The following is a 22,375-nucleotide window of genomic DNA, read 5'->3' on the forward strand; positions in this document are numbered from 1 at the left end:
CCCTTTATGTTTTACGTGAGTATTTACAGGTAAAGCGACACTGTTTTTTATCAATCGAATTAAGTTAACTTAAAATTTTTGTTATTAATAATATACGTAAATATATTTATTTATCAATTTATTCTTTATTATTATTATTTTAATACTACAACATACATAATATACTTTTAATATTTTACTGGTAAACATATAATAAAGTATGAAAAGCGTAGAATTATTACCTGGTGGAGAAGGAGGACATAGACAACCTTGGAGGACAACCTAGGCAAGGAGAGATCTAGCGAATTTATTTAGTAGAACTCTTTTGAAGATTGACCACGTGAGGGTGATAGGTTAAAGCCATGCTATATTGATGGGAGTCTTTTTCAAAAATTATAAATGCCTTGAAATACCACTAGTAGTGATCCTAAATTTCTAAGAGACGGCTGATCTTTAATGATTTAGTCATAAATACTTTAATGTGAGATGTAAAAGTTCGCACGTGCTATAAAAGATATATAGCTATTATGTCCATATGATCAATCGTCGTGCCCATCTCATCTCTCTTTTATTTCACGTCTATAGTCTTTTTGTGTTTTCATCTATGTTTAATATCTCATTTGCAAATAAAAAATATTTGTCTAATAAAAATCATGGCATGTCCGTTTGTTTTATGATTTATCTTCTGCTATTCATTCTTTGTCTGGAAAAAGGTTTAAATAGAAAATAAAAATAAAAATCTACCTAGTCTTTATGTTTTAAATTATATTTGGTCTATTTGCCTCGATAAGCAAAGATATACGATGACCAAAGTTTCATTTAGTAAAAGTTTTTTTTCTTCAATTTTCTACATAATAATGTATTGTTAACACATATATGTCTCAACAAATGATAACAATTCTTATATTTGTCACTAGATTGTTTTACAATATAGATTTTAAATCTAACTCAACTTACTAACTTATAAAGTGTGAGATTTGTATATATTTATATACTATAAAAATTGTTTTACTTTTAGTCCATATAGAACTTTTAACACATTTTCTAACATCGAGCATGTACTTCTTTAGTTTATAAAGTGATATTTATACTTATTTATACTATAAATTAGTTTTATATAAATTTTAAGTCCAACTCAATCCTACAAAATCGATATATAAGATAAGATTTAGGTTCTCTTATATACAACAAATTTGTTGTATATCTACTTGATGTGAGACTTTCAATATTTGTTACAATGATAATATATGTGTTTTGTGTTATTAGAAAGAAAATTCAAATATATGCAATTTTTTTTCTCACTTTGGATTTCGTTTGTAATTGGAATAGTTGCATATAATTGTGTATGTTTGTAGATAATTGACCGGTGCATCCCTTACCATATTGATTTTGTTCCTTGAAATGTCTATCTCTATTCTCAATTTAGTTTGTTGTATTTTACTCCACCGCTGGTTACTAGTTTTGCTTTTCCCATGTTTTAACTCACTTAATTGCTACATAAAAACTACCACATAATTAGTTATAAAGTGAGAAAGCAGAGGATAATAAAGTGCACTATATAGAATCTAAATCAACCTTTCATTTCCTAATTAATAGTTATATCAATTTACTTTCCTATCTCGCTTCTTTTTCATTTGCTCTATCATGAAGAGTAAATATAGAGAGACAAAAAAGAAGCACATTATTTTTTCTGTTAAATCACTTATGAGTTATGGATTTATTGTGAATACAAAAATACGAAAAAGGATGAAGGAAGTGTATATTATTTAATTTTTTTATGAGTTTGCTTAAGTTCTAAGATGAGAAAATATTCAACTTGATCATATATGACTTTTACTACCACATTAAATACAACCAATGATACCTTTTGGTCTACCTTATGGTAGTTGGAGATTTAAGAGAGAAATTGTTAGTTATATAAACCCTGTTGCAAAACTAGTGGAAAACATAATTAATGAAAATGTTACATTATAAGATGATCAGTTGGTAGTTACTAAATGGAAATAACCCATCAAGTTAAGAAAACTATATATAAGAGAAAACAACTTAGTGACTCACATGCCATTGTCAAAAGTAGCTTTTAAAATAAGCAAAAGTGTCAAATTTAGTACTTATGATTATATTAAGAAATATACTAACTTTATATGATGTTAAACTTAAAATTAACGAATAATAAATGATGAGATGAGATTATTAAGAAGAATTTATAAGATAAAACTAATCATAACAATATTTTTGAAATAAGAAAATTTTTCTATGATGATTTAGTATGATGATTATAATCCACTTGTCATAACAAGTGATACGGTGATAAAATTATAAATATGATTAGACTTTTTATGTGGATTAGATCTTGAAAGTGACATGGTGATAATTTTTTAATAAATTACAAAGACATTTTATACGGGTTGAACTTAGAATCAACCTAACATGTTTAATTTTCTTATTCTCCCAAGGTTCTTAAGCTCCACTCACACTTCCTTCTCTTTGTAGCTTTGCTTTTCTCCTCCCCGCACTCCTTGTGTTCTCTCCTCCCTGCATCCTAACTCAAGTGGTCTTTGTCTTCTCCATCTATGGCTCTCGTGGTCGTCATTGTTGCTTGAGTTCTCGCCGTCACTATTGATTGTGCTCTCATCGTCATTGTGTAGTGTGGTTGCTTTCGATCTCTCATCTCTGGTAAGTTCTCATTTTGAATTTTCTTCATTTGAGTATATAAGCTTGGCAGTTTCCTTCCACAAAAGACTTATTCTTCTTGCACAATCACATCAAACAACTCCCTTGCCAGGAACCACAACAATTGCCTTCTACATCGACTTGGGGCACCACCAGTGGAGTCAATCAACATCGAAAGCGTCTTCGACCACCGCGTCACTCCTTCTGTTCCTCTTTAGTGATGATAGTTTCTCTTTTCTCCATCAGAGCTTTTTCTCTAAACCAAAACACCCAAGTTTAATTGCTATACGCCACTGGTGACGTCATAGTCATGATCGAGGAGCCACTGCTTGCGATTAAGGGTGTATCCAGTCCCAATCACGCATTACTCTTCTTTTCTTTCACTTTTTCTCTTCTGAATTTCAAAACCATTATGACCTAGTTCTTCTCCTTCTCCGACAAGCTTCATGTTCCCACTCAACCAAAATCATATCAATGATGTCAATTACAAACAAAGGTGTCGTTAGCATCACCATTACTTATTCTAGTTTCAATTTCTTTAACACGTAAGACTCTCTCCCTTCAAGAGCTACAATAGCACCACCAGACTTTGTCCTTCCTTTCACCATCGCCACATCCCTATTTTTTTTTTTATTTACTCGTTCCCCCTTCTAATTGTTTGTTGTTTTTCAATTTGAAATATTTTTTTAGTTCAACTATTAAACCTGTAATATTAACTAAGTAAATTACTTATATTTATTATTAAATAAATCAATTTTTTTTTCACTAAATGATCAAAGTTATATTATGATGGATATTAGTGGGATTTCTAATAGCAAATTGGAGCTAATAACTAAATATCTTAATTAAAAATTTCTTTGATAAAGTTAATATTTAAAACAATGCTGTTTACATTTAAGCTATATTATTTCTTTATTTTCTGGTCAACATGTCGCATAGTGTATTTTAAAACAACTTTGAAGAAGGTCGATGGACATTTAATAATTTATATAGTACAAATTGGAAAAACATGTTGGAGGTATTGACTAAGTATATTAAGAATAGGATTTTAAGTTTATTATAAGACAAGATTTGTTCTAATTTTATATTTTAATTTTTTTTTTATTTTTAATACATCTTTTATGTGAGATTATATATTAGTGACAATATTTAATAATAATAATATAATAATAAGTTAATAAATAACAAATTTTATTATAATATATTTCGATTAATTATAATATCATCTTAATAATAAGCTTTAACTTTAATCTTATAATACAGGTTTGTAGAATGAGATTTATGAGTTGAAGTTTTTCAATTTTCAATTTTTATTTAATCCTTGTAATATATTTCCATAAATCTTCTCTATAGATTGTAATATAAGATAGATACATGTCCATTTTATTCACTAAAATATTCTTATGCAATTGAGTATTATTTCCTTTTGCATGAATGGTTTTTTTTTGTCTTTACGGAGTGTGGGAAGATGCTTACCAACTGTTATGTCTGGTAAAAAGATTATTTTGTCTAAAATGGAGTTACAACTTATTTGTTGCATATTAAACAATTATATCGAATAAGAAATTTAGAAGCAACATTGGATTTTTTTTAGCCACGCAACCAGTATGTGGAATTTTTCTTTCAAATATTATAAAAAAAAAATTCGTCTGTGGGAAATATTTTAAAAAGATATTTCAGACATTATGACCGATAAATTCAATTTTCAATCTTTTTCTTGCACTTAAAAAAAAACTTATTTGCGGTTTATTTCTTTTGGTTTATGTTAAACCGTTAAAAAAGTATGATTTATGTTAGTTTATATTACCCGCAACAAATGTTAGGATTTTTTAATATTTCTTAATTTTTTATTTAAAGTTTAATTATACATTTGTTCATGAATTTATTTGATTGTTTCAATTTCGTTCCTTTATATATATTTTTCTAATTTAGTCATTTTATTTTTTTAAAACGATTTAATTTGGTTGTTTCCTTAGATTTAATGGATTAATGTTATTGTGTTGTTCTTACATATAATGTATTAATTAGTAAAATTTTTAATTTTATTTCTATTTTTAATTTTCTTAAAAAACAAAAACTAGCATGTGTCATATCATAACGGTGTTACATAACAATAACAAGATAATTTTCAATTTAATTTTCATATTTATAATTTTGATTTACTTTAGTTATTTTTAAATAAAACAATTTAATCTTGTGACCAAATTAATAATTAACTTTGATTACAACTTATATTTATATGTTAAAATATTTTTTTTAATTTATATATAAGATTACTCAACTTAAATATTCAAATTAATTTTTTTAAACTTTTACATAAAAAAATTCTTATTTAAATTTATCATTTATAAAATGACACTTATTACATTAAACATTTAAAAATTACAAATATCACTTTACTTTTACATTTTTAATATTTTTTAAAAATTAGAAATTTTAATCGAGATTTATTTTATGTAAAATGTAAAAATTAAATTAATTTGAATATTTAATAAAATTATTTAATAAATAAATTTTAAAAAATATTTTAATATGTATATATAAATTGTAATTAAATTTAATTATTAATTTAATTTAAATTATAAAGAGACTAAATCATTTTATTAAAAAAACTAAATTAAATAAAAATTATAAATATAAATAGTAATTTGAAAACAAACACTATTATATGATATTGTCACGTGAGTGACAGTTTTTTTATTTATTTTAAACTTTAGAAGAAAAAAAAATTCATCATATGTCATGTATGAATAAAACATTAACGTTAGTTAAGAAAAAAAAATCATTATAAAAAATAAAAAACCAAAATAAAAAAGAATGAAAAAACAAAATTGAACTGACCGAGGACCATGTCTATATTGAAGTCTTTCACTTCACATTTTAAAACGAAGGTAATTTTCGAATCAATCGAACTATTTTCGTATTATCATGGATTATAATTTCTAATTTCATTGATTTGTATTACTTTTGCCACCAAAATCCAAATCACAGTCTACAAAGACGCGTGAAGAGGATTTCGTCAGATACATACAGATATAACGTAAACTTTAATGATAGAATTTTAACATTTCATCGGCAACGCGGCTCCTCTTCTTGCCCTGTCAACATTTCTCTTAGGAACGACATTGTATTTTCTTTTTATCAAAATACTATTTTGCATATACGATGTGTGCTGATCCATCTTCTTAACTTAATTTTCTTTTAGGCTTAATACCTCTTAATACCTCTTTTGGTTGAAAGAGGTTGAAAGAGGAGTTGTGTTTAAAATAATTCTATCTTTCTCAAAAAAGTAACAAATGATTTCAACTTTTAAAAAAACGGGTAAGTTAATCTTTTCTGCTAATGGCGTCAAAAATTAAACGGTACAGTTGCTCCTCTAGACAAAACTTAAAGACATGTCCAGTTTATCTTATTGTGTGACAGTTGCGTGACAATGAGGTTAAAATTGTGACAAAAAAAATAGATTGGGTGTTGTTAAGGCTTCCATTCAAGAGTAAACAACTCTCCACTCAATCTGCTTCTTTGACTTGCTCAAGTCAGATTCTCTGTTTTGCATTCCAAATAAAAATCCCTCATGCATTTCTGAGCTGTTCATTTCTGTAATTTTAATTTAATTTCTTTAGAAAATTATTAATTTTTAATCTATGTATGGAGTTACTTTTCACAAGATCTTCAATCATTAAGATCCTCCAAATTTTGAAATACCACAAATTTGGCAAAAAATTTCATTTATTTGAGAAGTAGAGGAGTTCAATTTTCGTGTAAGAAAAAAGTGGTCAAGAAACAACCTGCCTCTGCGAAGAAACAACCCGCCTTTACCGTGACCACTACGTTTCGAAGAGGTCATGTCTACGCTTCCCTGGGAAACAACCCAACATAGAGAAGAAGAAGAAGAAGAAGAGGATTTTCCTTGCACCGCGAAGGGCCTCGCGATTTCACCACAGTACTCGCCAGATCGTGCCACCACGACCTTCTTCGACATGATCTCCTCACGCGATCCCTCGTGAACACACCGCCAGACACCATAGAAGACGAAAACGCTACCTGCGTCGCGCTCCCGCATCTATGTCGTATTTGCTGCCACAAAGCTTCTGCCTTTGCTCTAGACAATAATAACTCTCAGAGTAGAGTTGTCCGCGAGAAAGAAAAACTCAGGGTTGGGTTGTTAGCGTGAAAGAAACAAAAGAAAATTGGGAATAAGAAGAAAAGTTCTTGATTAAGTTTCTGATAGTGAATCAACTTTTTAAAAATTTAATTAGATTTAAAGTGATTTTAATTAAATTACCTATTAAGATTATAGGTAATTAGAAATTGTTATTTACACGTTAATGAAACTCTAACTCTTCATAAATTTTTTAATTATAAATTGAAAGGAATCTTCGCGCAATTCAACATTTTGTAGTAATTTTTTAATAATTATTTATTTTCCTTTAAAGGATTATTCAATTTTTTATTTTACACTTCATTCACCTTGATAGTGTCACGTAATCATTAAAACTGGACACCTCATCATGTTTTGTCCAGGGGGGACCTGTATCGTTAAAATTTTGACGCCGTAACAAAAAAAGATTAACTTGACCTGTTTCTTCACAAATTGGGATCGTTTTTAACTTTTTAAAAAAGGTAGGACCATTTTGAACAAACTCCTCTTTCGAGGAACCAAAAGAGGTATTAAGCATTTTCTTTTATATTCTCTTTATTTTAGGTTCTTATTGGTTTTTATCAACGTAATTTCCACTATTAATTTAGTATACAGTAAATTACATCATAATCGTATTATTTAATTTGTTAGATAACCTCTTGCATTGTTCTATTTTTTTCTCAGAATTAACTAGAAGGCATTAGGAGTTCCTTGATTATGATTTCAATATAGGAAAAAACATAGGATTGTGGTTGCATTTTATCCATATTTTGTTTCTTTTTTAATTTAACAAAATATTATGGCTTCTTTCACTTGTAAGTTTAATGATACAATGCGACTCTATAGAGATCATAACATAAATAATTATACCATTTAAAATCATACATGGTAGAAAAAGAAGTTAAAACACTCAAATTGACTCAGACTCACTCGTCCAACGTTAGAAATCAGGTTCCCAACAAGGACGGACTCGCCCATACTCGTCCAACGAGTAGTCTCCACTCGTAGCGAGAGAAAAAACAACAAACATCACAGGTCCAGCGAGCTGGCTTGCCTAGCCAATGAAATTGACTACCAAAATCTTCAAATATTCGCCAAATCCCTCTTGCTCGCCTAGCCTCTTTACATAATCTTGTAAGTACAAAAGGTTTGCAGAATTTGCATCTCTAAACCCCTGTGACTTATTTTATGCACTTTTATCAACTTTTACCACTTGTAGATGGTATTTTAAGCTACAATGGACATAACCAAAAGTGTATGAACCAAATTAAACTAGTTTTAAATTCTTTGTTTTTTCACAACTAAATTTCCACTCAAATTAACCAAAACCTCACTTTAGAGACCAAAATTGAATTTCACAAGTTTTAGCTCATATTTGAGAAACTTAGGGTTCTAAACAAGTCCAAAATCACTCAACTAGAGATCTCAAACCCTCCACTATACCTTAGAACTACTATTTCTAAAATTCATTTATCAAAACTCCTAAAATACACTTAAATTCTTCCAAACTTAACCAACTTCCTATCCCTCTATTCTAAATCACAAATTTACCAATTCACAATTCAAACTAGTTTTAATTAACCATACAATAGGACCTAAATCATGTATTCTATACTTAGACCATTATTTCTAAAACTCACCCATTGGAAGCCCTCATTTTTTACCAAATATAGCTTCAACCTAGTTCATTTCTCCTCAATATTTAACCAAAATTAACACCACCAAACATCTCAACAACAACATTCATCATACAATTTGAGTTTAATACAGAATCATTCAAGGTCAACAATCATCATGAGATCAACCACACTTGCACAAGAACCATTCAAATTAACTAACATTTTAAGCATAAACATTCAACATCTACTAACTACACACCTTAATACTACCAATTCATACGTCATAATTCAAATACTCAATCTCATTGTTTTAAAATACTTATCAATTTTAATACTTTAGTTAGAGAAAAAATTTATATTTATTGCCTACAAATATATTATGAATTTTTGTGTACACATAAAAGTTTTAATCAGTATAATAGACTCATTGCACATTCAATTCTTTTTTCACATACCTTGTTTTCCTTTTTCCCCTAATAAATAATAAAAATGAGTAGAAGCCAATGCCCATATTGTGGCGTAGAAACGACGGAAAGTGCACAAGTAACATAGAAGTTTCTTAGAAGCTCTTACATATTCTGATCAAGTTTTATTCTTATCTTATTCTAAGTGAACATCTCTAATTACAGAGCCTAGAATGAAATCTTATTAAAAAAATTAACTTTCTATAAATTATGAATTTTAAAAATAAAATAAAAATATTTAATTATAGTTCTTACATTAATCTTACAACGCGTTCCAGCCTCTTTCTCGTCTTCTTCTTCTAACCGCCTACTTGTGTTTTTTGTTTGTTGCATAAATTGAAATTGTATAAATACTTTGTTTTGAAGAGAAAAGATATTAATCAGTTTGTTGTGAAGTTGAATTTGACATTGGATGGAGTCTCGGAGAGATCGCAGGACAGAAGCTCTTGGAGACCTACGAGTCCTTCCCGACGAAATCCTCTGCGCGATTTTGGAACGTTTCACTCCCAGAGATGTTGCTCGGGTGGCTTGTGTTAGCAGGTAATGCTTTCTACCACTGCTTCCTTTCTTTGTTTTCTATTTCTATATTTTTCTCCTTCATTTTCCTACAACTTTTGATTCTTATTGAAGTCTCTTCGATACAGCTTCTTTATCATATCGTTTTCCGTATGAATCTTGATGCAAATGGATTGTGCATGGTGGTTTCATTCATTTGTACTTTTGATGTTTTGCTTTTCGTGTGACTATGATTCATTGACCAACATTGTTATGGTAAATAAAGCGTATAGCTCATGAGTCATGTGGTATAATGTTTATCTAAGTGTGGGAAATTAAATTTTGGCAGTGTGATGTACACACTATGCAACGAAGAACCGTTGTGGATGAGTCTATGCCTAAAAGAAGCGACTGGTTTGCTTCAATACAAAGGCTCTTGGAAGAAAACTGTTCTGCATAAGTATGTCTCTCTTCATATGCAATTGCTCGTTCTGAAACTGATTATTATCTTTTCTGGCACTTAATTTTAGTTTCTGTATAGCGTTTTTAACTTGTTTCGAATTGGGAATTTGTATGCAGTTTGAATCTTCCCGACAAATACAAAGAATACCATAGAGGACCTTTATATTTTGATGGTGAGAGTTCTAACACTACTAGTCTCTTATGTATCTTCTATATTCTTGGGAAATTTAGGCTATATGCTCTGAGAAAATCATATGGAAGACTTTTCTATCGACCACTAATACTCACCTCTATGCAGGGTTCAACTCTTTATTTTTGTACAGGAGATTATACCGCTGTCATACCACATTGGGTGCATTTCATGCTGATACTGGAAATGTGGAAAGAATAAAAGACATCTCATTGAAGGACTTCTATAATGAGTATGATGCAAAGAAACCGGTACTGGGATAAAATAATCTTAACAGTGAACTCTATTATTTTTATTCCTTGAGAATTGAGATGGTTCTATTTTAATTTATAACTTCTTATCTTTGGATTCACTCACAGTCTTACTAAGGTCTTGGGTTTTAATATGGAAACAGACTCTTTGCATATGCAATCGTGAGTTTGTGTACAAGAACCTTCCCCCATACCTTTGCATAGGAGCCTTCTAGCACTGGTGTACATTAGTTAGTTAGTTAGTTTATATCTATATTCGTATTCACATTTGCTATTAATCTCTGAAGTATTTGAATAGTGGTATTGTTTTCTCCAGTTTTTTTTTTTTCTTGTAAGATGGAAAGTGAGAGATGAGAATCCCTTGTCTTTCTAAATAAGGGTCCTTTGCAGATGATAATAGTCTGGTTGTAGGTCATGTTAAGCGTTCTAGATATTTTGAAATTTATCAATCTTGAATTTCCAATTATTTTTATTTTTATTTTTTATTAAAGTTTAATTTTAATGAATTACGCATCCAGGTTATGCTCAGTGGATTGGCTGATACATGGCCCGCCAGGCATAAATGGACAACTGACCAGTTGTTGCTAAACTACGGAGATGTAGCATTTAAAATTTCTCAACGGGGCGCCCGGAAGATCTCCATGAAGTTCAAGGATTATGTCTCGTACATGAAAGTTCAGCATGATGAAGATCCCTTGTATATTTTTGATGAAAAGGTGCTTATTGTGAGATATTTATGTTTCATTATGCACCGGTCCACCTCCATGCACTATTTCCTTTCCTATTTCTTGTTCTGCAGTACTTGAGAGTTTGCAAGTTCTTTTAACTTTTTTTTACCACTAATTCAGTTTGGTGAAGCTGCACCTAGCTTATTGAAGGATTATTGTGTGCCTCATCTTTTTGAAGAAGACTTCTTTGATATCTTAGACACAAATAAAAGACCATCCTATAAGTGGTTCATAATTGGACCAGAGAGATCCGGTGCCTCTTGGCATGTTGATCCAGCTCTTACCAGTGCATGGAATACTCTTCTTTGTGGGCGTAAAAGGTAAAGATCTAAGCCTCTTGACCAGTAAATTTTGTCTCCATTTTTGCTGTGTACCTAGTCTGTGACTGTTTACATGGCGTTTGAGGAAGCTATATGCATGGTCCATTTCTGAGTTTAATCCTTGAAAATGATAAATCGGTTCCTCCAGCTTATTAGAATTCTTTCTTTTTTGTTTTTTGGAGTTACTGTGGAGGTTAGGAATGAGGAAAAATGGATTAAACCGTAAGTAGTGAGACTTCTTAGAGGTTAAACTTGGCATCTATTTTTTCCTCAAGAAACTAGGTGCCATTAAGCCGATGGGCTATTGCTCCAGCTTATTAATATTACTTTTTATTAGCTACTAATGCATTCCTACTCAATGGTTGTGAGCAAAGATATTGTTTGGTTTACAAGTTCCAAATTTGGTTTTCAATCATAGTAGTCATTAGCATGCTATAGTGAAGGTGATGAGAAAGATATTGAAACCACACTCAGAAAACATGAGAAGGTGAGTGAAAAGTCATGGAGTTGACCGCTATATGTTACCCTAATAAGACCAAAATTGAGGTTCTTATAACTCAGCTCCACAATGCTCTCACAAAGAGAAATCTCATTTTTGGTCAGAATTCATATATATGTCATCTCATTATATTACAAAGTGGAAAGTGCATCCTTTTATAGGATGAATTAGGTAAAACCTTCTGAGTTCCATATTAATTCTCAATAAGTACTCTTTAATACACACTAATATTACATTTAATTCCTATTATATGAATAATTATTTCTTATATTTAGTTAAAAGATAAAATTTACAAAGAAAATTCAAAAGGCCTCTCAAGATAATATAAGAAGGGGAGGGTACCCTAGCTGCTATGGGAATGAAATAGCAAAGTGTTTTCCGATAGCGGACTGTTCAGCTGCAACAGCAGAGATTTTTGCATGCTACAGCTAGCAATACCTTGATACCTGCTTTAAATACTTCATCACGGAACAATGTTGTTTAGAGGTTTTTGGGTAGATTATGACTTCTCTCCCTTTTTAATGCCTTTTTTATTTATTTTGAAAATATAATTGGATGTGAGAATGTTCTGCTCTGACCATTCCATAAAAAAGGTACTCCCATTTTGACCTTTGTTTCTTCACACTTTACTGGACATTTTTTCCCTTGTGTCTCCAGTTCACATTATACTGATATTTATTTAATTTATCAGGTTCTTTTTGTACTAATTTAATTTCACCATCAATTTTTTTTTTGGACTTCTTTTCTTTGTTCTTAAAGCTCTTAAATTGATAGGTATTTCTGTATAAACTAACTTATTATTGGTCATGAACTTATTTATATTTTTTAGCATTATGTGCAGTATAAATTATTTAGTTTGTATTATAATATTTAAAGTAATAGTTACTCCATTTCCTGTATTCTAAACTATATTTCAATGTTTTTTGAACTAATGCTACATGGAAGAATTAATAAGATAGTAGCACTGAGATCGTATGTGAGAAGATTGGTCATTTTTAGACGTAGAGTATTATTCTTGTTATGTAAGCTAATATTTTACTAGTACTAGGTTCTTAAAATTTTATATGGACCAAGATTGAACAAGAATCCTAAAAACAAAAAAACCTATATCCTCTAAAGACACTTCAGTTTTATCAATCTCATGGGTCTTAGATGTTGTAGGTAGATGTCGTATAAACTAAAATTAAGCTCTCTTTTTTTCTTTCTTAATTCTCTCTGCCTCCCCCCCTGCAAACCACCCCCCACTTGGCACCCATGTGTGTGTGCGTATTTGTTGGGAAAGAGGGCTGTTGGTAGACATCCTTCTGAACATGAGAGTCAATGGATTACTATTAGCACGTTTGGTACAACTTAAATCTAGAAAATAATTGCTTATTTTTCAAAACTTTTGAGCATGTTGGCAAAAATAAGCATTTATTTTTCCAAATAAACTGAACCAAGCAAGCAGTAAGTAAATGTCATAGCAAGCATAAGGAAAATGTTGATCTGGTATGGGCTCGATTATTTAACATAAATTAGAATTCTTGTTCTTTATTGATTCAATAACAGATTACACAAATTTTATTTGATTTGGTGCTTAGGTTCTCTGTGTTAGTTCTTGATTATGTTCCAGATAACTAATGTTGAAGTGGTAATATTTCACGTACATTTGATAGGTGGGCATTATATCCGCCAGGAAAAGTGCCTTTGGGTGTGACTGTTCATGTTAATGAAGAAGACGGTGATGTCAATGTTGAGACTCCATCATCACTGCAGGTACTACAATATTGTAATTGTAGTGGTATATATTCTCTTTTTAGTGGTGAACCATAGTAATTTTTTGTGCCGATCTGTTGATGCGTGTTGTAATTATTTAAGTGAAAAGAAAATCAGAGTATTCCAAAGAGAACAATACATATGTATAAGAAGATCGAACTCAGTTTTTTCACTCTAGAAAGATTACAATTGATAAAGCTTAAAGAATAACTACTCACCAACAACATGGTCTTAAGAATAAACCATGAACTCACATGGGAAGAACAAAACAGATTAAAATGAAAATAACTGGCGCCTTATGTCTACTATAGCAACAAGTAGACGCAACATAAGCTGAATGTGGACATGTTTCAGTCTTGAAGCATTTTCCTAACAATGTGGTTATTATTGTTAGTCACGTATATGTTTGCTTGCAGTGGTGGCTAGACTTTTATCCTCTTCTTGCTGACGAAGACAAGCCAATTGAGTGTACACAGCTACCTGGAGAAACAATTTATGTTCCAAGTGGATGGTGGCACTGTGTGCTAAATTTGGAAACAACTATTGCTGTCACGCAGAATTTTGTGAATTCCAACAATTTCGAATTTGTATGTTTGGATATGGCACCTGGTTATCATCATAAAGGAGTTTGCCGTGTTGGGTTGCTTGCTCTTGATGAAGATGGTTATGAAAATGTCAGACAGAACATACCATGTAAGGAAAATAACTCAAGTTACAATGATTTGTCAAGGAAAGAGAAAAGAGCCAAAACTCAGAAAGATGTTGATGGTATATATAATAAAAGAGCCATAAATGGTGTATCTAGAAGCTACAATTTATGGAAAGATGGATTTTCCTATGATATAAACTTCTTATCCATGTTTTTGGATAAAGACAGAGACCACTACAGTTCCCTGTGGAGCTCAGGAAACAGCATTGGTCAGCGAGAACTAAGAGAATGGCTATCCAAGCTCTGGATTCAAAAACCAAAATTAAGAGAGCTATTATGGAAGGTTATTTTCTTCCTCCAGTTATGCATTCTTTCAGCTCACACTGTTACATTATCAGATTTTATGACCTTTTTCAATTTATATATGTCTAGGGAGCATGTATTGCACTAAATGCCAACAAGTGGTTAGAATGCCTATCAAAAATTTGTGCCTTCCATAATTTGCCCCCTCCCACTGACGATGAAAGGCTTCCAGTTGGTACGGGTAGCAATCCTGTGAGTTTTTTTTTTCTGCTTATTTCTTTTAATAATTTTAACTTGTATTTTCTTGAAGATTGAAACACAATAACTTTTCTTGGGCTTCAACAAAAATATTTGCTCCGTAGTGTAACAATAAAATTGATAAATTGAAAATAACCCACCATGGCCTTGGAACAATTGTAGATTTTAGTGGAGTCCTTAAAGGTTTTATTTGAAATGATTGGACTTTACTGAAATATTAAGCATATTAGTTAATAATTTTATTATCCTTGTCCAAATCTTTGAAGTTAATACTCAGTTGAAACATATGGAACAAAATCACATTTCAGTATGCTTCCTCCACTATTGACTTGTCTTATAGAAAAATATTTGATGAACTACTGTATTGATCCCAAGTTCTGCTGTAGGCGTTTTGGGTTCTTTTATTTATTCTGCCTTAAGTTACTTATTTTGGGTCGGTTTTTTCTGCCATGATTGCCATCTGAGGAAAAAACAAACAGATTTTTTAGTTGTTTTTTGGCACCTCATGAGGTGCTCCACTAGGCACTGGAGAAAGTATCTTCAAGAGGCAAGGACCAGCACCTAGCCTCAGCAATACGTGAATAGCTTGTCACTTTTACTGCAGGAAGAAAACCAATAAACAACCAGATCAAATGATATTTTGGTTGTTGATCTTTGCTATGTTTTTAAGTTTGTGTCGTAGTTTTCACTATTGTGATCCTGAATATTGTCCTATGGTTCTTGAACTGCTATAAATATACACATATATTATTTAGCTTTGTTTATTAAGGCCCTATTTGGTATGGTTGTCAATTGAGTTTGGAAATTTTAAAAATTTAAAAACATCCAGTTTTATGTTTTTAGTCTCTATATTGTGTTGTTTTTTTTCAAATTTTAATAGAAAACCATTCTCTAATTCCTAATTCAAGCACTTTGGGTAATATAAATGATTGTGGGGTCAGTAGTGGGGTGGTCTTGTAGCTGCGGACTTTTGGTGATGAAATGGTGGTGGCTATACTATATTGGTGGTAGCAGTGCCGGTAGCAACAACAAAAATAATGGTGGTGGTGACAATGATCATGAAGGCCACAACAAGTGATGGTATTAGTGGCAATGATTATAATGATAGTGGTGGCAGTGGCTGTGATGGTCATTGTCTGGTGTTGTGGTGGGAGGTGGTAGTGATATTGGGTCTTTTGGGAGAAATGGAAGAGTTAAATTTATTTTCATGGCTAGAAGTCATTTCCTTTATTGTTTTAAAAATTGATGTCAAAGTGTTTCAAAATTGAATTAAAAACCAATTCAACTTCGTTTCAGCCAAGCACGTTGTTTTGTTTAAAACTAAAAAAGGAGAACTCACAAGCATCCTAAATAGGTCCTAATATTCTGGACTTGAGTTATGGCATGAGAATGGCTTCTGGTGTGATCATTCATCTTTTAACAGTAATTTTGGAGTATATAATAGCTTTCTGACTGGGAATATCTCCGTTATCTAACCAGGTTTATTTAGTGGGAAACACTGTTGTTAAGATTTTTGTTGAAGGAGGACTGGAAGCTTCACTTTATGGTTTAGGCACAGAGGTACTTTATTGGCATTCTGTTTCCATTGCTTATGATGTACGTATATCTAATTTTAATATTTTTCTGTATATTTTACAGCTAGAGTTTCAGAGTCGGTTGCATGAAGCCAACTCCCCGCTTAGTAAACATATACCTGATGTTTTGGCCAGTGGAATTATTTATCTTGAAAATGGATCTTGTACCAATTTAAGTTGGGATGGAAAAGGTGTACCTGATATCATTGTGAAAAACGATATCACCAGTAGGAAATGCAGTGTCGATGATTTCTCATTTGGGGTGTGGGGCAGGAAACAGTTAGAGTATAGGAATGCTGGGATGCCTGTGGATGAAGCAGGTAGCTTAGCTGGTAACTCAAACATATGGCCATATGTGATAACAAAACGATGTGCAGGGAATATGTTTGCAGAATTGTAAGTCATGTCATTTAGTGTTAATTAGTAGCAAATCTAGTTTCTTATTTCTAGAAGTAACATAATTCTCCGTATCTTATGTATTTAGTTTTATGCAGAAGAGATAAACTGACATGGGAAGATACAACAAACTTGGCTTCATTCTTGGGGGAGCAACTGCATCATCTTCATCTTTTGTCATATCCGCCTCCAAATATCTCATCTTTCTTTGATATTGATCATGAATTAAGCTTGGTTGAGGCTAATGGTTCTATTGCAACTGTTAACAGTAAATCAAATGTTACAGCAGAATGGTGGCTCTTCACCAGAACCTTAGCAAAGATGAGGAAAGATGTGTCAAGCCGTTTGACCAAGTGGTACAATTTGTCCCTTTTGGCCCATGACTTCCTGTTAAACAGTATGGTTCGAATGAGTTGATATATGTAAGAAATGACCATGGGGAAAAAATAATTTTTTATGCATAGGAATGAAAGTTTAATAGCCTACCAAACACTTTGAAGTTGAAAAGGAGTTCTTATAGATAGGAAAACTGCCAATTTCAGTAGCAGTGTTTAACAACTATTTAAAGCTTTCTTTTGACTCAATCCTTTTTATTTTGAACTTTATTCATGTGTTGTTATGTTTTATTTTTTTGTTTTGCCTACCTATGTTCTTCTGTAACACACTAGTCTCTATTTTGTAGGGGTGATCCAATTCCTAGCAAACTCATTGAGAAGATTGATGAATATATTCCACCTGATTTTGCTGAGGTTTTTTCTAAATTCAAATTCACATTTTGATATCAACTTTTTTGTGTGGATATGCCAGAGTTGATTTGTTTCTATAATCTATGTAACTTTTATTGGACTTCAGAAGTTTGGAAACTATGCTTGTAAACCTTGCTCCTGGATACACACGGACATTATGGATGATAACATTTACATGAAACCATCATTGGTTTTCTCTACCCCTGCTGGGAATAATGAAGATAGCACCATGCTGGGCAATGGTTTGTTGAGTAATCATGAAGTAAAATCATGGTGTCCTAGTCACATTCTTGACTTTAGTGATCTTTCAATAGGTCAGTACTTCTGCTTTCCTACATCCAAGAAATTTGTATCGAACTTATATTGGAATGTTGTGATCGTATTGCATCATAATTTTTTAAGTACTTTCATAATCTACAAGATTTTTTTTTTAATCTGTACAGTTGAACTGATGTGTTTTCTGTGATATACACGAACAAATACATGTTATTAACACCTAAGTAGTATTTATTTTTCGTTTGTAGTACTTTTACCGTTTTCAGGCTAATGCATGTTCTTCTGCAAAAAGTAATCATCATGATTTTAGCTTTATCCCTAAGAATTTGTTGTTCTAAAGTAGTTATCGTTGTAACAATTTCCCGAAATATTGTGTTTTCATATTTCATTCTTCATTACTTTCAGAGGAATGCCGCTTCCTTTTTGTCTGTTTTCACAATTTTCTGCCATTACCCAGTTAGGATGGTTTTTAGTTCTTATTCCACCTTCCTCTTATTAGTCTGTCTAATATATTATAATTAAGTTTACAACTATTTTTGATTGGCTCATCATTTGTACATCAACTCTTTAACGCCAGGCAGAAGTGTTCGAAAGTAACACTGCAGTAAATATACTCTGATGTTATTTCTATTTGGTGGTTGTTTCAGTTTTTTTTCTCTTCATTTGCAGGTGATCCTCTTGTTGACTTGATACCAATTTATTTAGATGTGTTTAGAGGTGATTCACGTCTCCTTAAGCAGTTTTCAGAAAGTTACAAACTGCCTTTTGTTCTTGAGTCAACAGAGCGTGATCAAAAGTTTGGCCGACTTTCATATCTTGCCATGTAAGTAACTGTCTCCATAATTTTTACATAATTAATTTCTTATGACCGTGCATTTCAATTTACACGAACAAATTTATCTAGAAATGTGAAATTGTCTACCTATAGTCAATGAAATCAGTCACGCTCCCGTATATAGCCTTACCCAGTCAAGACGGATTTTTTTAGTACTAATTATACCGTTAATAATTATTGACATATTGCGTAATGAATTTTACGATATTTCATTAGAATAGTTATGTATTTAACTGTTTTGAAAGGCATTTTATATTGTTAACTGAAATTAACAGCAATTTAAAACAAAAACCCTTGTTGATAAATTGGTAATTGTAAATTTGTTAGTCGCAAATAGAGTTGTGGAAGCCATAGATGACGACTTGGTCCTAAACGCTTTTCTTGTGGTCAATTATCAAAAGCATAACGTTATGTCTGGATCAGTGGAATTTTTCGGTTTGGATTGTCTAATAGTGTAAACTGAAGCATATCATTGTAGAATCCATTCTGTCCCATTCAATCTCATGTCTCTAGTTTTCTTCCCCTAATTAACTTAAATGGGATGGAACTACAGTAGTAAAGCTATTACTCAGTTTCATTTTCTTTGAAACAATGGAGTAGAAACTTTACTTCGCTACATCTAATAATTCAAACAATGATACGATTGTTTTAAGGATTTTGTTAACAGTTAATCCAGGGGCATTGAATTTTTTTAATTTAATCCTTTAACTATTGTATTCTACCTATTAAATAAGGGTTATGTTTTTTACAGAAAAATGGTTTACTCTGTGCGTGGATTTAATACGTTTAGCAATTGTTTGAGTAGTTGGTTGGGTTTTATTCATTTTCTTGAAATTGTAGGTGTTATTGTATCTTGCATCATGACAATGTATTGGGAGCTCTTTTTAGCATATGGGAAGAACTGAGGTCAGCACAGTCATGGGAAGAAGTTGAGCTGGCAGTGTGGGGGGAACTGAACAATTACAAAGGCTTTCCGTGACCATTGCCAGCCTTTAAATATTTTTGGAACCGAATGTACGTAGGAGCTCAGTGGCAGTGATGATAAATATTTAAATTGTCCTGTACTATATTCTGTACCCGTAAATGATAGAGGAGAGTTCAGCACATGTATTTGTTTGTCGTTAGCTTTTTTATTGATTACATTTTGTTTGATAATTTATAGTAAAGTTCCCCCTTCGACTAAACTTGATGCAGTTGCGGAGTCATTAAATTTTTCTTCCTCTGGCATAGATTGCAACCGTAAATGTACAATTTTTCCTATAAATTCAAAACTATATTATATGAATATGCTTGATCGATGTTCTTTAATTTCTCTCAGATTATTATTAAACTGCATTAGAACTTCTGCCAATGTAATATATACATGACCACCCATATATACACACTATTATTCTCGGAATTTCAGTTCAATACATAATCTACTCCATTCAAATAAACACACTATCGGACACTTTTTTTACACTTTCAGATCATACGTATATCAAGTCCACATCTCACTATATTATGACACATGTCTTTACTCAACTTAGTTACACACCCATGCATTTTTATTTATTTCAAACCTCAAAATAATGATTTTTATACATAAAATATTCCTCTCTAACTTAGCCAAGCACATAAGCTCACATAATTAGATTGAGAATTTTAAAATTTAAGGCTCCTTCAACATATATACTCATTTGATTAGCGAGATATATTTGGAAGCGTATTTATTCAAATAATACTTAACTTAATCTTCTTTGAGCTCTCTAGATTTTAAAATCTTAAATTTTGGTCAACAAAAGAATTGATACGTTGAACGAACAAGTACAAAAAACTTTCAACAAATAATTTGTCTAATGAAATTGCACTCATCCAAACGATCAATGACTTTAAGTTCTCTGAATTTTTATAAAATGAATTTCACTCAATAAGTAATTTACTCACCCAACAATCCAAACCTTAGGACCATATTAAAACGATTTGTTTAACTAACAAAATGATCTGAGCTTTTTCAATTTAAAAATATTGAATTCGCTGAGGAGAAAATAACTTACCCATAAAATCCGCATAATTTTAGTACCATCACATATATACTTAGCTTACCATATGTGTTATGAATAACCAATTTTACTAAATTGATATACCATCCCTAATTCCTTGACCAATCACAAAAGCCTTATAGTTCAAAACTTCTATTTTAATATTCAAAGCTAATAAATGTCATCATCCATTCCCAACACTCAACTAATTTGCAACAACCATTATATTTATAAAAGGCCATTTAACACATAATATTAATTAGAAATAACTAATCTCTCTTAGTTTTAAAAACCTTTTGTACCGTACGGTCTCCTGGGTACCACCAAGCCCACCATCTAGGTCAACCACTAGGCCGATCAATCACCAGGCTGACCATCCAGGTTAACCGACCACCAGGCCAACCATCCAGAACGACCATCTATGCAGACCAACCAGGCCGACAACATGGTTAGATTATAAACGATATTAACTCATTAAAACCCTAATGTAGATTAAGGTGTGATTGGGCTGTCATTAGGCCAGTGAAGGGTAAAAATCCATTACAACTAGTATAAATAAATGTCTCATGTATGATTTCACGATCACGATGTGCATTACATGTTGTATAAAAGCTGACAAAATCACGAGCAGTATTTCCTGAGGCATGTAGATTCACTGTCCTTAAGGACTTATCCGCGGTGTATTGCGCAAGTCCCCTAGGATACAACAGGACCTTCCCAGAATATCTCTGAGGATCTCAGAACTAGCAAGGATCTCTAAAAAGAGTATAAAATAAACCCAGAATAATTTTAGAAGAGGAAAAGAAGAAAGGAGAAGGAGAGAAGACTGCTTTTGGTGTGTTTTTGGAATGGGGGAAAAGCTATCTATTTATAGAGCTAGGAAAGAATAAAATCAATAAAAGACAATAAAAGTCATTAAATATTTTACCATTGGAGCACTTAATAAAATGAATTTAAACGTTATTGGCAATTGAAGTTTTGAACGTTGCAATCCAACGTTTTTCTTTTGCAATAATTTAATATTATTACAACAATCCCCCCACTTATTGCAAAAGAAAGTTGAAATAAAAGGTCTTTGACTCAAATAGTTCAAATACTAAAAGACAGATAAGAAACTTTTATTCTAGGTCTCATAGGATGTAATGCATTAGACCTAGTATAGCAAGCTATATGAACCAGTCTTAGATTGAAATACTTAACACATAGTGTAGTTGGTATAGCAAGTTATATGAACCAAAGACACTTGGCGTGTGTTAGAGGTTTATCAATCACAATACACCCCCACAATCCTTGTTGTTATCGTTGTGTTGCGCTTACTAGGCCATGCGCGTGCCCGGTATTCATGAGTGCTCTAGAGATCATGTCAAGATCTCATGCAAGCGGCCCCACTCGACACTCATATAGGTGATTTCATCAAGTGTATGCTGTAAATCATACACCACCCATAAAGGATATGAAAATTATTAAAAACTTTGTTTAAACTAAAATTCTTTCACCACATAGAATTTTAATAACAAAGTTTAATCTCTCAATAATGTAGTCTCTAGCACTTTCACATACACCATAGGAATGGACATAATTGATTAAAATCAATTTAGTGTTAACAGAACTAACAAGTGACTTGTTTTTACCCATATGAACCTTATTCATGGGATCTCCAATCACAAAGGTTGGGTTACCATCACTTGTTTGTTTGCAAGTGGCTTAAGTCTCATTCCCCTCGATGTTTCTAATATTATTT

The 22,375-nt window shown here is 31.7% G+C and overlaps 1 protein-coding gene across 7 annotated transcripts; it reads left to right on the plus strand.

The window, feature by feature from the left end:
* Positions 1–9,162: 9,162 nt before the first annotated feature.
* LOC108331663 (lysine-specific demethylase JMJ21) lies at positions 9,163–19,900 on the plus strand. 7 transcript variants are annotated; one of them, XM_052875839.1, is made up of 17 exons: positions 9,168–9,416; positions 9,721–9,831; positions 9,951–10,006; positions 10,132–10,274; positions 10,793–10,990; positions 11,123–11,322; positions 13,477–13,576; positions 13,993–14,568; positions 14,658–14,780; positions 16,266–16,346; positions 16,425–16,756; positions 16,855–16,932; positions 17,026–17,112; positions 17,439–17,505; positions 17,609–17,816; positions 18,448–18,601; positions 19,454–19,900. In XM_052875839.1, exons 1-17 carry the CDS (start codon positions 9,289–9,291, stop codon positions 19,590–19,592), a joined length of 2,781 nt encoding a protein of 926 aa, XP_052731799.1. In that variant the 5' UTR covers positions 9,168–9,288; the 3' UTR covers positions 19,593–19,900. The 7 variants fall into 7 exon arrangements, with proteins under 7 accessions (XP_052731803.1, XP_052731802.1, XP_052731799.1 ...); XM_052875840.1 differs by having other exon boundaries at positions 9,170–9,416; positions 13,993–14,344; positions 14,450–14,568; positions 16,855–17,112; XM_052875841.1 differs by having other exon boundaries at positions 9,171–9,416; positions 13,993–14,269; positions 14,450–14,568; positions 16,855–17,112.
* The last annotated feature ends 2,475 nt before the right edge of the window (positions 19,901–22,375 follow it).

The sequence above is a fragment of the Vigna angularis genome, chromosome 4, assembly GCF_016808095.1.
Source record: "Vigna angularis cultivar LongXiaoDou No.4 chromosome 4, ASM1680809v1, whole genome shotgun sequence".
NCBI lineage: Eukaryota > Viridiplantae > Streptophyta > Magnoliopsida > Fabales > Fabaceae > Vigna > Vigna angularis.

Excerpts from the sequence above, each read along its gene's own strand:
- LOC108331663 (XM_017566512.2), top strand. The coding sequence starts at position 9,289 with ATGGAGTCTCGGAGAGATCGCAGGACAGAAGCTCTTGGAGACCTACGA. Across the intron at positions 10,991-11,122 it reads TGTATATTTTTGATGAAAAG|TTTGGTGAAGCTGCACCTAG; the intron begins GTGCTTATTGTG and ends CCACTAATTCAG. Across the intron at positions 17,817-18,447 it reads CTTTAGTGATCTTTCAATAG|GTGATCCTCTTGTTGACTTG; the intron begins GTCAGTACTTCT and ends CTTCATTTGCAG.